The 17,342-nt window shown below is 42.5% G+C and overlaps 1 protein-coding gene across 6 annotated transcripts in view; it reads right to left on the reverse strand.

Moving 5' to 3' along the window:
* Window positions 1-17,342, reverse strand: part of CRIM1 (cysteine rich transmembrane BMP regulator 1) — a 196,626-nt gene that overhangs the window by 6,739 nt on the left and 172,545 nt on the right. For 5 of the 6 annotated variants that reach the window (XM_055240685.2, XM_055240690.2, XM_055240689.1 and 2 more), the window contains one exon: window positions 6,658-6,852. The exons of the other annotated variant lie outside the window; for it this stretch is intronic. In XM_055240685.2, the coding sequence (XP_055096660.1) occupies window positions 6,658-6,852 (195 nt within the window). The remainder of the gene's footprint in view (window positions 1-6,657; window positions 6,853-17,342) is intronic. 6 annotated transcript variants of the gene reach the window in all.

Raw genomic sequence — 17,342 nt, forward strand, 5'->3', positions numbered from 1 at the left:
CATCATTCATGCTAGAGAATCATGAGCTTTGCAGTGAGGAGAAACATGTCTTATAACATTTAAAAAACAAAAGAATTCTCTACTCCACCAGGGTCAAAAACTGCTTTTTCATGTCAAATGGTGTTGGTTCTAACATTTTATGGAAACTGAAGGGGACTAGCTGAAGTGGAATTATTTTTTTTACTTTCCAGCAGCTAATAAATGTTAGTGTTTAATAGCTGCTGCTCTTTAATATAGGGGTATTGAATAACTTACATAAAATATGTTAGCAAAACTTGAAAAAGTTAAAGCATTGTCCACTTCTTATGGACTTCTTGGCCATTTCCTCTCCTTTCCCTTCCCCTAAATGTAGGCAGACCTCATGAGTATAAGTCTCAGATGTCCATTATGTTACCACTGGAACCATTTAGATTAGAAACTGATCTTCAGTAAATATATTTACATTATCCAGTTTGATCAGATAGGTATTATACTACAACATAAAACAAACTGAGAAAAATATTTATCTCAAATATCAGGTCTTTTTTCAAAAAAAATCATAACTTTTCTCAGCTCCTACAAATATTTCTTTATATTTATACTTCATCCAGCTGACGACAACTAGCCCCACATTTTAAAGCAATTAATTCTTGAGAAGCTGTTTTCAAAATGTGACAATAAAAGTTTGTGTCATGCATGTATTTCCTTTCGGTCAGATCCTGCCATATTATTCACTGATTTTTTATAAAGCAATTACTCAACACGTAGGATCCTAAATACCATAGCCTAATTTAGACCAATATAAAATATACGGTATATAAATTAAAATAGGATTAATAATCCCCTCTGCTCAGAGTGATCGTTTTCTGTCTCAAAGTTACCAGCTTTTGAGAAGTAAACCTTAAGATGACTTTGAGAGAAGAGGAAAGTGATAGAGAAGAGAGTACTTGCTAAGCTTCCCCGATGAGTTAAATGAGTACCCAGCCAGGGAAAGAAACCCAGAGAGGTTAACTTAAATCGCTCAAAATTATGCATCTAGTAAGTGGTAGAGCTGGGATTCAAATGCAGTTCTGTGATTCCAAAGCCCAAGTTTTCTTGCTGCCTCCAAGAATAGTCTTCTGCTTTCTTAGTTATATTATAAAGCCTTTAGACATAAAAAGAACTGGGAACAATTATAGTTTCTACAGGTTCAGTGCATCCCTGCAAACTCGAGAATTAAAAATAGAAGTTACTGAAAATATTACCATTTGCAGGCGCAGGGGCCTGAGCACAAACCAGTGACTCAAATTTTTTAAAATCATATCAGAATTACCCAAAGAGCTTAGAAAATGTGCTGACTCTCACAGGTCCTGATTCGGTAGGTCTGGACTAGGTGATTTCCAGGAGGTGTGTGTAGGGGGATGGTATTTAATCCACCCACTGAAAAACTCTCATGTGTGGTATGAATTTCCTGGGTGAATATGGGCAGAAAAGCCATGTCGCCATTTACTTGACACCTTTCAGTGCCACACACCCTTCTGCCCCTCCCCTGCCTAGTCCAGGGCCTCACACTGAGCCTTCCTATGACAACAGGGGCCGAACTGCCACTGGTTTCTGAGGCCTCAGTGTAAAGGGCAAATGCAACACCAATTCCACCAAACCTGTAAATGTCAATGGCTAAGTAGTAAAAGTTTCTGCAGAGGCCCCAGAGCTGGGATTGATTCAGTTCCACCTCAGGTTTTTTCTTGAGTGAGAGAGGGAGAGAAGTAACTTTGGAATTCTTTTGCCTTGACCCTGCATATGGGTAGATTTCAGGTGAAACTCCACCAAGCTGAGGCATGACACAGTGAGTCCTCTTCCCACAGAGGCTCTACTTGGAAACAGCAGGGAAAGTTAGAAGGATCTGTCTATGGTGAAGGAGGATGTCTCCTTCAGTGATTAATTGTATTACCATTTGTTCAACAAATATTTCCTGAGCACTTACTACATGGCAGGCACTGGTTTTGGGCATACAGTTTTGAGTGAGACCAATCCTGGCCCCCATAGGTCTCTCCTGAAGAGTGATGCCTGACAGCTACTTCCTACTTCCAGCAGCTCATAACCTGTCCTGTGTGTTAGCTCACTCCACCACTCAGTTCAGCTCTGATTAAAATCTACCCACACCTCCTCCTTTATCACAAAACATGCACAGCTCCAGTTCACAGTCCTCAAGTCCAAGGGAAGAGAGTCATTTCCCTTTAATTTGAACATAAAAGGGAAGCTGCCTCTGAGCAGTTTTGCCAAAAAGAACAATTCTTTCAGTTAAAAAACTGCTTGTTGAAACGAAAAGAAGTGGGAATGCTATTTGCTTCCACGCCTAGACCCAGGCCTTCTTCTATGGCCAAAGACCGCCTTCAATCCAAGACTCTAAAATATAACCCTTCTGGTATTTACTAGAAGAGCCCTTTATAGCTGTTGGCATAACAGACAGACAGTGCCAGGGAGACTTACACAAAGCTACATCCAGCCCTGCCACGAAGATCATGGGCACATGGTCACGATCACTCCTGTGCTCATACTCGATCTGTGCTTTGGAGGAACTCAAGATAATTTACTGGGGATATGTTTTACTTTCAGAGGCATCTGGTCATCTGTAAGGATTGCCTTCCTTAAAATGTCCTCTTCTGGAATATGGGGCGAGGTGCTTGGTGTTTATAAGCTGAGGTCAGCATTCTTTTGGGAGATGGAACCTGAGGTCAATTTAGGAGCAGGGGTCTCATCCTCTGCTAACCAGCTGCATGACTTTGGGTAACACTCTTAACTTTCCTGAGCCTCAGTTTCTTCTGTAAAATGAAACAGGTGCTAATCACCTAACAGCTCATAGGTTCTGTACTCATATCCAAAGATGGTGAAGGTGGAAAGTGTTTTGTAAAGAAAGAGGATATTCAGAATGTTAGTTGCTATGTCTAAAGGACAAAGCAAGGTTCTTGTTTGCTGGACAGACCGGGAAGTGCTCCCACACCATCATTTCTTAGATGGTATAATCCTCACAGCATTTCTGGGAGGTGGCATGTGCTATCCAGATGAGAAATGGAAGCGTGAAACTTTGGTGGTGAGTCTTGACTAAGATCACACAATGAACCGATGCAAGAATGGGACAGCAATACAGCCTTCCTGGCAGCCCATACTAGATCAAACCGAAGGTGGCAAAAGCTCAACTGATTGCAGTATTTGCTTAAAGATGGAAAAATGTTTCATCAGGAATACAGCAGATGCAGAAAGGAGAGTTAATCAACAGAAATTAAATTTCAACCCAATAGTAAATCTTAACTGAGAAGTCACTGGAGAAATCTCTAATGATGAACAAGGATGTTAACAGTACCTGTACTCTCTCTTATGAAACTCACAAACCAAGGAGAATGAATCGACCTCTATTTCTACCACCACTACCTGAATTTGGGTCCTTGTTATCACACCTAGGACATCTGCAGTGCCTGTTACAGCTGTCCTGGCTTCTGGTCTCTCTCTCTGCTTTAGCCCTTCCTGCACACCACCCTGTTACACAAAGGTTACCCCAAAACATCTTTGTGATCATGTCATTCAGCTGCTCAAAAATAAGCCTTCCCATTCCCTATGAAGAACAAAATCTACACTCTCCGTTTGATAATTAAGGCCTGAAAAATCCTGGCCAAAGCTAGTGTTTCTGTCCTTACCTACTGCTACTAGAACTCACAGCTCCAGGGGCACTGGCCTTGACTTTTCCCATCTCAGGTCTTGGTCGGGTTATCCTCTTCACTCCAATGAAGACAGCACATCTGTCCTTTAAAATCTAGCTCATGTCCTTTCTCTGTGAAACCCTCCAAGGACCCTCAACTTCACAGTCCGTCTTATTCATGAACTTTGCACTTACGGTCTGCATGAGAGTTGCATAACCATAACTCCCAATGGGAGAGGTGAATTGAATTAACCTCTCCCATTGTTTTTTGAAACCACTCTGATTAGACTTTGCCTACACCACTGTACTTCTGTGAAGTTCATTACAGCAGTGCTAAGTGCAGAAGTCCGTTCCCACATCACATCTTACTTGGCTAACAGTGGCGCTTGATTGAGCTGTTTACTCTTTCCTACCAGAAACCCTTTCTCCACCTGGCTTCCATGTCACTGACCCTCTTGGCTTCCTCCTTTATTCCTGGTGCTCCTTCTCTATTTCTTTTGCTAGGCCCTCTGCACCTGCTCAGTCTCCAAAAGTTAGAAGGTCTCAGGGCTCAGTCCTGCGCTCTCTTTTCTTTTCTATTTATTCTTACTCTTGGGTGCTCTCATCTAGTTTCAAGGCTTAAAAACCTTGAGACTAGAAACCACCTAAGGCTGACAACTTTCAAATTTGTAGATCTACTTTCAGTTTCTTTCCTGAACCCCAGATTAGATACTGTCTATTCATTAGCTCCACTTTGATGCTGAATGACTACTTCAAGCTAAAAATGCCCCAAACCAAAATGTCGTAGTCATCCTTGGCTCCTCTCCCACTCACCCCCCACATATATTCAGATCCTACTGATGCGACTCATATGGCATAGTCAGAACCTGCCCACTTCTCCCCACTTCCACGGCTACCACCCTGTCCAAGTCACTGTCATCTCTCGCCTGGATTCTTAAAAAAGCCTCCAAGTTGGTCTCTCTGCTTTCACTCTTCACTTCCATGCCCCACAGTCTATGTTCAACCCAGCACCAGAGAAATCCCATTCAAAGGTAAGTCAGATCCTGTCGCTCCGTGCTCCAAACCTTCCAAGGTTTCATCTCATTCAATACAATCTTGCACTCATCTGCGAGACCCTTTGTGTCTGGCTGTGGCTGCCTCTCTGCCCCACCTCTTGCCTCCTCCATGCTCACCAAGTTACCTCCACACAGCTCCTCCTGAACATGCACCTTGAACAGTGCTCTACCTTGAACACGCACAGCACGTTCCCACTCCGGGGCCTTGGCCCTGGCTATACCAGAGGTTCTGCCTCTTCCCCATGAGAACTGCAATTCTGGGTCCCTTCATTAAATCTCCTCTTGTTGGTAAGGTGCTCCCTGACCATTCTACATAATACAAAACAACCTGCCTGCCCCACTTCTCCCCAGCCTCTTTGTCTTGCTATGCCCTTCTCCAGAGCCTGATCCCCATCTTAGTGGCTGCCTAGTTACTGTTTACCTGTTAGCTGCCTGGCTTCTCCCTACTACAACGTAAGCTCCGTGTGCACTGCTGTTTGGTTCACTGCTGTGTCCCCAGTGCCTAGAACAGTGCTTGGCACATAGAAGGCATTAAATGACTCTTCGTGAAATAAATAAGGTCAAGTTTCATCATTTATATCATTAAAAGTAGATTACTGGGGAAATTGGTATGAAATTTGTGAAACATAGGTGAATATATACTAGGTAAAATAATTCCAGTGGAAAACCATGTATTTTTTCTTATTCTCATTTAAAACACTTAAGACTTGTTTTTTCCATACACACAGCAAGTGTGTATGGAAAACTATAAAGAGAACCCAACTGAAGGCTCTGAAAAATGGTTCCACCCCCTTACCTGACAGAACATCCTATCCTTTTTAAGAGATAAATGGACATTTTTAGAAATGCTCAATTGGGGCTAGTCTGCACAACGCCTAAACAAAAGGCCAACATGTGCAGAGCTCACTTAAACTCTTTGGGTTTAACAACTGCCCTATCTTACAACTGCATAGTACAGATGCACTTGTGAATTGGCATGGTTCCCAGCTCCCTGTATTGAATAGAACAAGGTTCTCTAATATAATGCTACGAGAAAACATGAGAATCGAGGTAAGACAGAAAAGCTCCTGACTCGCTCAGGACCTCAGTGAGATCCTTAGAGTGAGCCTTCACTTGGGTCTATGTGGTCTATACCACCTGGGGAATCTGTGTGTCTAGGGGTCAGTCCCCAGGGAGAGGGCTCAGGTCTTACATTTCTGGGATTAGACGCAGGGGAAAGAGGAATTGTTTTGGTAGGAGACGCAGACATGGAAACTAGGAGAAGGGCTAGGGGAGGCTCTGGGCAGCTGAGAAGGACTTAGGTTTGAAACTATGAGAGGGATAATGCAGCAGACACGAAGAGTGGGGTGTGGAGAAAAGATGCAGGCACGGGGATTCACAACAGCCAGCTGGGGTATACTCAGTGGTTGTGTTACGTGTGGAAAGAGATGGGAAGTTCAGCTGAGGGCTTGGGAGAAGGCTGCATGGATGGTATGGGTACTGGTTGGAACTGATGAACTAAAAAAAGAATGAACCAGAACTACATTCTTTAAATACAGGTCTTCCACTTTGGTTCTAATATATTTTCACAGTGTAATGGCTTTTAAGCATCTTCCCTTCTGGGTCCCATCTTGGACCATCTTCTCTAGGCTAGTCCAACACTGCACTAAAACTGTGCTACTCTAATAGGGCAGGTGTCATTAACAGGTTGGTTATACTAAAGTTTAGAGAATGCAAATGAGAAGAAAAGAACCAGAGCAATTCTGGCATGGAACTAAAATCTGCCCCTCATCTGGATGGTCATAGTTTTCCAAGTTACCCATAGGGTCTTTGGGTGGAGGTGCTAACTGGTCCTGACACGCTACTTGGGCCATGTGACCTAATGAAAGAAGGGGCAGGTCGATCTCTGCTTCGATTTCATCTTACATCAACATTACAGCTTGACAAATGGAAGGATGGTGGCTTAGATACCTGGACACATTGGGCAGCAACTTCCTTCCACGTTGATGGGCTCAACACAGGGCAGAGGGGGGCAGCTGACGGTCGAGCAGAGGGTCTGGCCCTGCAGGCAGTAGCAGTGGGTGCAGCTGTCAAGGTCCCACCGCTCCTCGTCGGCATAGGCCTTCCCACTGAAGTGGCACACCACCTTCTTTGGAATTGTGTCTTCTAGTGAAAAGAACAGCACATGGTGGAGTCGCTGATGTGACAATGCACACGATCTTATTATACGTGAGAGATCAAGGGAATAGCTTTGTATAATCACAGTATGCTTTAGGACTTCTGGAATTTGGTGAAACTTTTGTTTCCCTAGTCTTTCATTTTCTTAGGAGGACCATCAGGGCTCTCATCTTGTGGCCACTGAGGCTAGCACAGGGTGGTCACTAGAACAACCGGCAGGGAATGGTACCCGTTAAATAAGTGTCCTTAGATTGTCATCTAGAAAGAGATAAAGAGATTGATAAGAAGTCCAGCTGAGTTTATTTACAGAGGTGGATTCAAGAAGTTCCTGTTTTGTAAACAATACAGGGGAATGGTAAGGAGTGATAATGGCAACATCACAAGGAACTAGCAGGTTTCCTCTGCAATCCTTGAGTGGGAGTCAGCACCGAGATAACCACTTCCTTCATTTTCCAGGGATGCTGCGTAGATTTCTCTCACCTACAAGGACATTTCTCCTTTAAAAACAGCTTCATTTCACTACAATCCATTTTTTGCCCCCAGAAAACTGGTTTTTGAGGAAAAAAGAGCTATTTGTCTGTACACTATATACAGGGATTTCAGTTTAAACATTCTGCTCCTTCTTCCCATTGTCCCTTGTCACACTCATTTCCTCCCTCTTCCAACCTTCTCCTTGAAGTTTCTCTGGGACTCGACGCCTTTTCCTGGTGTACCTGAACTTACTGACTCCCTAGTGGCCACACTTCACACACAGAAATTTCCCTCTAGCACACAAGAATGCGGTTCAGAGTGAGGCCCCAAGGACCAGCAGATCCAGCAGCAAAGCAGAGATGGGCAAATCGAAACCCGGTGGTGGGGGTGTGAGCACGAGACTGATAACTGGATGACACCTACTAATCCGGGGACATTTTATGTTCAGATTCTAAAAGCAGCGCCACTCACTGCTTGTCACTTAAACGTGAAAAACTACAAAGGCATCTAGAAGGAAAGTTCCTCAGGAAGGCAGTCGTCCCCAGGGTTCTTCCTGGAAAGCATCTGGGAAGCTCTTGAAGGGTCAGAATTCATTGAATAGACACAAGAAACAGAACCCAGCACATCTCAGGGCACAATGAGAAGCCCATAATGGCATCAGGAGCCATTTTCTCTGAGCAGCCCCAAGCTTTGCAGCGAGTGCTCTAAGGCAGCTGGAAGTGGCTCTCTATGAAGACCCAGTTTGTGCTTCAGACTGAGCTTTTCCAGAGGAAGGTCACAGACAGAAATGCTCACAGATCTGTGGTCTCTACATTTTCTTCTTACCAATTACAATTGTCCCTTGGGAGACTGGTTCTAGGACCCCCATGGATACCAAAATCCAAAGACACTCATGTCCCAAGTCCCTTATATAAAATAGCATAGTATTTGTATATACCTACTCACATCCCCCTATATACTTTAGGCCATCTCTAGATTACTTACAATACCTAACACAATGTAAATGCTATGTAAATAGTTATACTATATTTTGAAATTTGTATGTTTTTAAAAATATTTTCAATCTGTGGTTATGGATATGGAGGGCAGACAATACTCAAGCATATGCACCTTTATAAATGGCACTAATAATGCCTAATATTGTAAAATTTTTACTCCATAGATATAAATCTCAATCCACTGGGGGGTGTTAGAAACAAGCCCAAGTAAGAAACTGAGATCGAGTGTTAAATGCATCATCTCTTATGTTCTCAACAACTTTTATCATTTTTCTCATTACTGCTGTCTAAGGTTCAACAAGCGGCATCAAGTCAAGTAATCATGGAAAGTTATAGTTGTAATCAGAAATCAATTTTTCAGTATCTATTAAAAAATGCACTTCCCTATGTTTGTAGATGCTCCACAGAAATTTTCTGGCACATTAATTATTAGGCTAAAAACTCATTTGGAGGCATTCAAAAGAAACTCATGATAGAAGTTCTTGATAATATGGAATCCTTAAAGGAGGCGACTTCACTAAGGTATCCAAAATGCACATGTCAAATTGGCTGAACAGAATCATCCAATGATGCCTAATTTAAGTAGTACTCTGGCCTTCCTTTCCCCTCTCTCCTTCCCCCTCCCTCACCTTCCTTCCTTCCTTCTCCCTCCCTCTTTCCTTCTCTCCTTTTTACCCTCCCTCCCTTCCTTCCCTCCTGTCCTCCTTCCTTCTGCCTCTCTCCTTCCTTCCCCTTTCCTCCCTCCCTCCTTCCTTCCCTCTCTCCTTCATTCCTTCTTTCCTTCCTCTCTCCACACATGAGAATAATGATGGGAAGAACTTAGACTGAGCCTGGACATTGCATTGAGGACATTAGTTTTGGCCATCAAATTTAGAGTCTATTTTGCTGAGAATTCTTTATGAAAGGAAGCAATGTTTGATAAAGCAGTATCACTGATTATATTTTACATGAACCTTGGCCCATACAATGCAATATCACTGAATAAAATTTGAGTAACAGTATTACTGTACAAAGAAACCAGACAGGAGGTAAAACTCTTCATTCCATCTTGTCCATAACTCTTCTGACTCAAGGCCAAGCAGTGGTCTATACTGTCTATATTCTTTTTTTTTCTTTCTTTCCTTCCTTCCTTCCGTCTTCCTTTTCCTTCCTCCCGTCTTCCTTTTCCTTCCTTCCTGTCTGTATTTCCTTCCTTCCTTCCCCTCCCTCCCTTCCGTTCCCTTCCTGTATTTTCCTTCCTTCCTTCCTGTCCCTCCCTCTCTTCCTGTCTCTCCCTTCCTTCCTCCCTCCCTTCCTTCCTGTATTTTCCTTCCTCCTTCCTTCCTGTCCCTCCCTCCCTTCCTATCCCTCCCTCCCTCCTTGTCCTTCCCTTTCTTCCTGTCTATATTTTCCTTCCTCCCTTCCTTCCTGTCCTTCCCCTCCCTCCCTCTCTCCCTCCCTCTTTCCTGTCCTTCCCCTCCCTCCCTCCCTGTTTTTTTCCTTCCTTCCTTCCTCCTTCCTCCCTTCCTTCCTCCTCCCTCCCTCTTTCCTTCCCTCCTCCTCCCTCCCTCCTTTTCTCCTTCTTTCCTTCCCCCCTCCTTTCTCATCCCTCCTTCCTGTCCCTTCCATCCTTTCTTTCCTCCTTCCTTCCTTCCCCCTCCCTCCTTCCTTCCCCATCCTCCTTCCTTTCTTATCTCCTTTCCCATCCTTTTCTCCCTCCTTCCTTCCCACTCCCCCTCCTCCCTTCCTGCCCTCTCCCTCGTTCTTCCCTCCTTTCCTCCCTTCTTCCTTCCTTTCCCCTCTCTCCTTCCCCCTCCCTCACCTTCTTTCCTTCTCCCTCCATCCTTACTTCTCTCCCTTTCACCCTCCCTCCCTTTCACCCTCCCTCCCTCCTTTCCTTCCCTCCTGTCCTCCTTCCTTCCCCCTCTCTCCTTCCTTCCCCTTCTCTCCCTCCCTCCTTCCCTCTCTCCTTCATTCATTCTTTCCTTCCCTTCCTCTCTCCACACACATGAGAATAATGATAGGAAGAAGTTAGCATGAGCGTGGACCTAAAGCACCTGGCCATGACGTGTGGTGTTTTCTGAATGATATTGACCTACGTAGAATAATTTCAACTGATGTATCAAAACCACAGAAGAAATATCAAAGATCAAATGCTGAGCTACAGCATAATACAGGGTTTATGTAAATACTCATTCAGTAACTGTATGAGATCACTGTCTAAAAGAATATTTATAAAATGATATTATGAGAAAGAACAACCACTCTGAACGCCTTGGAGGCAATGGGAAAATCAGTAACTTTTTTCTTTTTCTCAAGAGACAGGGTCTCACTCTGTTGCCCAGGCTGGAGTGTAGTGGTGAAATCATAGCTCTTTGAACTTCTGGGCTCAAGTGATCCTCCTACTTTAGCCTCCTGAGTAGTTAGGACTACTAGTATGCACTACTATGCCTGGATAATTTTTAGGGTTTTTTTTTTTTTGTGGTGATGGGGTCTCACTGTGTTGCCCAGGCTGGTCTTGAACTCCTGGCCTCAAGCTATCTACCTGCCTTAGTCTCCCAAAATGCTGGTATTATAGGCACGAACCACCAACACCTTGCTCAGTATCCTCATTTCTTTTCCTAGATACACTGTCTCCTTCAATGACACATAGGGACCCATTTGCGAAAACGCCATCAGGAAGTTTTGGAAGCTACCAGGTTTAAAGGGAGATGTGGTGGCTATTCCATGCAATTCGGGGTTCTATAAATTAAATTAATAGTCACTGTAGTCTTTTGGGGGAAACAACATAATCTAATTGAGACTACATATAAATGTACTTTAAGCACTCAGCCTGAAGAGGGATGTAGAAATAAAGACTGGGAATATCCAACTAAAAATAACCAAAACAGTTTACGTTTGGCTATCAGGGGTTGTGCCATTTAACTCTAAAGGCTACATTTATTACTCCAACTGGTTTGCTTATTCTGACAATTAAGTTTTGTTCTTTGATATCTAATAATAATTGTAACTTCCACTTACTGAATGCCCACTACGTACCAGGCCCTGCGTTAAGCATGTTACCTGCGTCAATGCCATTTGATCTCCACTGCCCAATGGGACAGGGTATTGTTTCAATTCCACAGAAAAATGAGGCACAAGATTAAGTCAGTTGTCCAAGATGCACAGCTAGGAAGTGGCAGGGCGAGGAGGGGAACCACAGCGGGTCTGGCTCCACAGTCCACCAGCACCTCTGTCTGTCACGTGCCAAGCCGGATAACCCGTGGAAGGGCCACTTGCCCGGACAAGATCAATCAGTGCCACAAAAACAAGCTGTTACTTCTCACTGACTCTTGAAAATGGGGACTCGAATTTATCTTTGTCTTCAAAGATAAATTGTCCTTCACCTGACTGCGTCATACGTCACACAGTGCTATCAAGGAGTGGAGATAACGAGGCGGGTTATTTAGGTAATTTAGGATTCCTGGTCCTCCTTAGGAAAATCTCTGTTTAACACTTCTCTCTCCCCTCACAATCTCTCCCTCCCACTCTCTCAAAGAGGATTAGAGGAGAATGTTCCAAGGAAAACATGAGGTATGACACTAACATAATAAAGTTTATTTTTAAAACAAACAAATCAGGGGTTATATATCCAAATAAACATGATCCCCTTCTAAGTAGCCCTGGTAGGCTGTAAACGTATTCCAATGGTACTGCCGCTGCTGCACAGCTTTGGAATTTTCCTCTTGCGATGGCATCCAGGGCCAATTTTGAAACATGCAAAGAAGATGGTTACTATTTCACAGTTACACCTGGGTTTAGATCAGCTTTGCTACTTATTTTTCTCAGCTATGGCCCCTATCTTATCCGTCAGATTCAGCTTGAAATGATTTTTGGCCTCTTTCAGAAACAAAGTCTCTGTAAGAGAACAAAGATTTACTTCTGCCATCACCATCAACTATGTCAGGGACCTGGAGCCCTTCGCTGGCTGCAGCGGGTCCTTCCATGGGGTTGCTTACCTCATGGGATGCTCAGACAAACATCTTCTTTTCTTTTGGGATTCAAATATAAGCAATATTATCTTGCATCACATACGATTACAATAAAAATATGCAATGTCTTTCAGTGGTAGAGTCTGGAAAATTCAGTGTGGGATCCCCCCTGCCTATTTTCCCTCAATTCTGGTTCATATCACAAGAGGAGGAAGAAGTGGCAAGGCCTTGAAATGCTAATTCCTTTCCAGTTAACTTCTTCAACTGTTTAAACTTCGTTATCTTACCTCTTTTTAAGATAAGAAAAGAAGTCTTAACAGGCTGTTAAGGCTGGACTTTGTTTTTACTCTTGATCTATTTTAATTATGCCATAAAACTAATTAACAGCTAGGGAAAAATCTAGAACTGTGTTATTTTCTTCCTCTACAAAGATCCAATTTAGTATTCCAGGAGTCACTGAGGTGGTGGCACAGCCTTGCTCTGAAACTGACCATGATGTAGGATATACACGAGCCTCTGGAAAAAAAAAAAAAAAAAAACAACAAAACAAAAAAACCCAAAAACGCATCTCCAGATTCTTCCTCCTCTTTCCTCTGTGGAAGGATATAAAAACCAAAATGGACTCTAACCCATGTTATAGTTGGATTTCTTGATTTCTGCCTAGGAGGCAACTTCTTACATAGATACTTCAATTTCTAAATCTGGTGGTCATGAAGTCAGAGTCTTGGTGTGGGAGTAACTTCCTGGGAGGAAGTCAGGCTGCTTTAGAAATTGCATCAGTTCTTTCAAATCTCCTGCGTACTATTTAGAGTCCTGAAAAGTAATTTACTCTGGGATCCTGGTGGCCAAGAAGCTAAATGCAGCTCTTAAACTCAGAGTAAGTCTCACTGCAAAACAAGCCAACACAGTACTATAACGGGGGCATTTGTTCTTCCCACACATTGAGATCAAGGCCCCCTGAGTGTCATCCTAAGTGCTGGGGATGCAGACGTGAACAAGGCATTCAAGGCCTTGGTCCTCAGGAGATGCTCCTGCACCCAGAGGGTCTCGTCAGCTTTGTGGGAGTCCATATCCAAATGGATGAGCCCAGTGTCTGGAAAAGTCGCACAGATAGCTGGTCCTGCTAATAACATGAGATTTCAGTTTAGGTTCTTAAGTTTGAGGTTTGAGGGATTTACAGAAAACTTTAGTGAAGTCATTTAGGCAGGCATACAAAGGGGCCATGTATACTATGGGTAACATGAGATTTAGAAAAGGGAGTGGTAGAAAAGGCAGCCAAGTATTACCAGTGACATAGCTGACCTGGGCAAGAATAGGGAAAGTACTTCTAAAATGTTAGTTTATACCTGTAACAATGCATTACAGCACTCTCTAAGCCACAAAGGAATAAAATACCACTTCCATTTCACTTTCTAAGAAGACACTGAAATCCCTGGCTTGTCATGTGCTTTTCATTCTGTATTGTTGATCACATGCTGGGCACAAACTCCACACTTGGAGAATAAATGGAATGTGAGCACCTCCCGTTTGAGAAACTAGCTTCACTTGTTTTTTTAAAAAACATAAAGAAGAGACTTAAACACATGAAAATTGTAATGATGCAGGCATCTGAGAAAATAATGTACGGGCCACTAAGAACTCATAGACAGAAGATGATGACTGATTTTCAATATGCTGACTCACCAGGCCTTTAGAGACTGTAAAAGAATTAAAAGATGGAACTCAACTGAAGTCTTGCTAAAAACAGATGCAGGGGGCCTAGACAATTTCAATGAGGCAGAGATCTAATACACAGTCATTCTGTCAGGAAATGATTAAAGAATTCTGGTTAAAAATGCAACAAATGCTTACTGATTTAATTAAATCTTTGAGTTCTTTTACTTTATAACTTTTAGCTTCCAATAAAAAAAATCTGATCTTAATCCATCTTTATTTTAAAAAAATGAGGTAAACGCTGTCATGTTGGCTGACTCCTACCTCTCCACACTGCCTCAATCTTAATTGCTGTGAAAGCAGATTTGGCCACAGTTTAAGGCTTTTCTTAGAATTCCATTTTTGTTTTATTTTATTTCATTTATTTCTTAGGGTAGGAAGTGCAAGTGTATTTATAAAGGTTAAAAGAGCCTATCAGATTTCTTCAACATACTAGAAAGAAATAGGTGATTGCTCAGGCTTCCAAGTCCTACTTCTACAAAAAGAAATCTCACCAAACTAGTAAACACAGTCACTTTTGGCTGAGAACCAGTGCATGCAAAGAGGACACAATTTCTCAGTAATAGAGCTTACTCCTTGTGTTAAGCATTTGCTATGGGTTGATTAAGCACTTCATGGATAGTTGTTGAAGGAAACATTTTCAACTTTAAATGTGGTCTCATGTCATAGTAGGGCCTACAATCCAAGATGCATCTACAGGTACATGGACATTATTCACAGAAATAATTTTGGAAATATAAAAATGTCATTTTAAAAGGCAGGCAGAAACAACTAAAGATCAAGGTGGCCCAAATAAGGAGGAAGAAATACAACTTCTTTTAGGACTTAAAAGAAGCAATCCATGTAAAAGTCGGGGTATACCATCTTGTTAAGAAAACCTTAACGTAGAAAGCCACTGGACCTTCTAGACTGGCCAGTTTCTGCACCTATAGAAGATGTTTTATCTGGTCACAGTCCAAGTCCTGTTAAGAAAACTCTGCCAGCAGCCTCCAGAGGGTTCTTAACAGGTGGGCCCTCTTGTGATGGGGTCTTCCCCCATATCCTTGACCACTAGACGGTACAAAATCAGGTTTGGCCTCCTGGACCGAAATAAGAGAAAGGCAAATGCTGTTGGATCTCTCTGGAAATAGCAGTGCAGCCTCCTTCCGTGCGGCAGAGCTCTTTAAATTAAGAATGTGGGCCGGGCGCGGTGGCTCACGCTTGTAATCCCAGCACTTTGGGAGGCTGAGGCAGGCGGATCACGAGGTCAGGAGATCGAGACCACGGTGAAACCCCGTCTCTACTAAAAAAAAATACAAAAAATTAGCCGGGCGTGATGGCGGGCGCCTGTAGTCCCAGCTACTCGGAGAGGCTGAGGCAGGAGAATGGTGTGAACCCGGGAGGCGGAGCTTGCAGTGAGCCGAGATTGCGCCACTGCACTCCAGCCTGGGCGACAGAGCAAGACTCCGTCTCAAAAAAAAAAAAAAAAAAAAAAAAAAAAAAAAAAAAAAAAGAATGTGGGGCTGGAGCAGAGCACACCTAAAGACTACGTACGCAGCTTAGGGGTTTTCCCCAAGTTAACCAGAAAGACTTGAATTTCTGTTTACACAGCCAGGGGCCTGGAAAGGATATTGAAGTGAGAAGAGAAAGCTGCTTACGGAAGAAGCAAGATCAGTTGCTTCCTAGGGCATAGGGTTAAGACCCAAACAAACTGAAATCACACGCTGCTTATTTTTGTTGTGATAACTTTAGACCAGTTCCAAAGTTAGCACGGTGCAAGACAACCAGAATGTTTTCATTCTTATACTCTCTAAACAATACAGAGAAAATCATCCTTTCCCCTTCTTTTAAATCACACCTCTCATCTTTCGTTTCAATCTTTTTAGCACTAACTGTGACAACCTGGGCCTCCATGTAGGGCCACAGTAACAGACAGCTCTGAAGAATGTGCAGGAGGTATGCATCTCCTAGTGAGGGTGCGCCCTGATGATAAATGCCACGTACACTGTTCCCAGGAAATCACAGTGGATCATGCACAGTAAGTTCAGACTCTTCAAATGGGACTAGCCTCTCAACATAAACAAAAATAAATGAGCCCTATTTTCTCACTTCTGATAATGTCTAGAGGTATGAAAGAACAGTGCGGTTTGTGGGCAGGGCACTGTCACAACACAGCTGAGCTACAGAAAGCACACTGTTTCTACCTGGGTTACAATGGAGTGACCAAAGTGACATGGGCTTTTTAAGATGAGAGTAGGCAGGATGAGGTACACTGCCAAAACATTATCTAAGATATTCTCGGCCCCCAAAAGCTCATCACTGAGATGTTATATCCAGGCATTTCTCTTGTAGAAAGCCAGCTGCTACATTTAACAGTGAGATACTAGAATCTATTTGATAATGTTACTCAGATCAGCTGCAATCTGTATTACAAGAGCAGCAATTCTACTGAATCAATATACACTTAAATTGTGTTTACCGTTTATAAAGTATTTTTGCATATGTACATTTTGTCATTTAATATTCTTGGCACTTTTGTGAAGCACAGGACAATATTATTATTGCCATCTTATAGATGAGGAAACTGAACTAGGGTTACATCAGATCACCAAGACATAAAGCTAGGGTGTGACACAGCTGTGATTATAACGCTCTGGCTCCAAGGGAAGTTCTCTTTCCAATGTGCAGAAGCTTTTAATTTTAAGAAAATACACTGGAGAAGCAGCGGGTGAAAAATGTTCCAATGAAGGTGGGCAGTATCATATCATTATAGTTTCAAAATGCGTAACATTAAGTTTCATGGGTTGTATAGCTTAAAGATGCCTGATTTAAATATTTACTATATTTGATTCTTGGGCTGAATTAAATACACAACGATCAACAGATGTTCCAAAGAGATGTTATATATCTCTAAGACACCAGTTTAGTAGTTATGTTTAAATAAACAGAAATCTAGGCAAAAGGAATAATGTAAATAGATTGACTTGATATAAGGTACAGACGTTTCCCTATTAAGGTTAAATATTATTTAATCATTTGTGAGTTGAAGATCACTATGGAGAAGATCACTATACAGTGACAGTATCACAGCCAATTGAGAAGAAATACAGTCACAACACAAGCTAAGCCAGCTCCATGTGAAAGTCCCATTTCAAATATTAGTAAATATATAAATATAAAAATAGCTAACTTCTAATCATACAGAGGTATTAATACAACCTGTAAGAAATTTTTAATGTACCATCTACCTATAATAGAACTCACTTTCACAGATCCTTAAAGATATATGACACTTAAAAACACTTCAATGATACTAGATGATTAGAAGGCATGTAATCAGAACATTTTAACTTAGTTCACATGGAAG

The sequence above is a fragment of the Symphalangus syndactylus genome, chromosome 14 (assembly GCF_028878055.3).
Source record: "Symphalangus syndactylus isolate Jambi chromosome 14, NHGRI_mSymSyn1-v2.1_pri, whole genome shotgun sequence".
NCBI classification, from domain to species: domain Eukaryota; kingdom Metazoa; phylum Chordata; class Mammalia; order Primates; family Hylobatidae; genus Symphalangus; species Symphalangus syndactylus.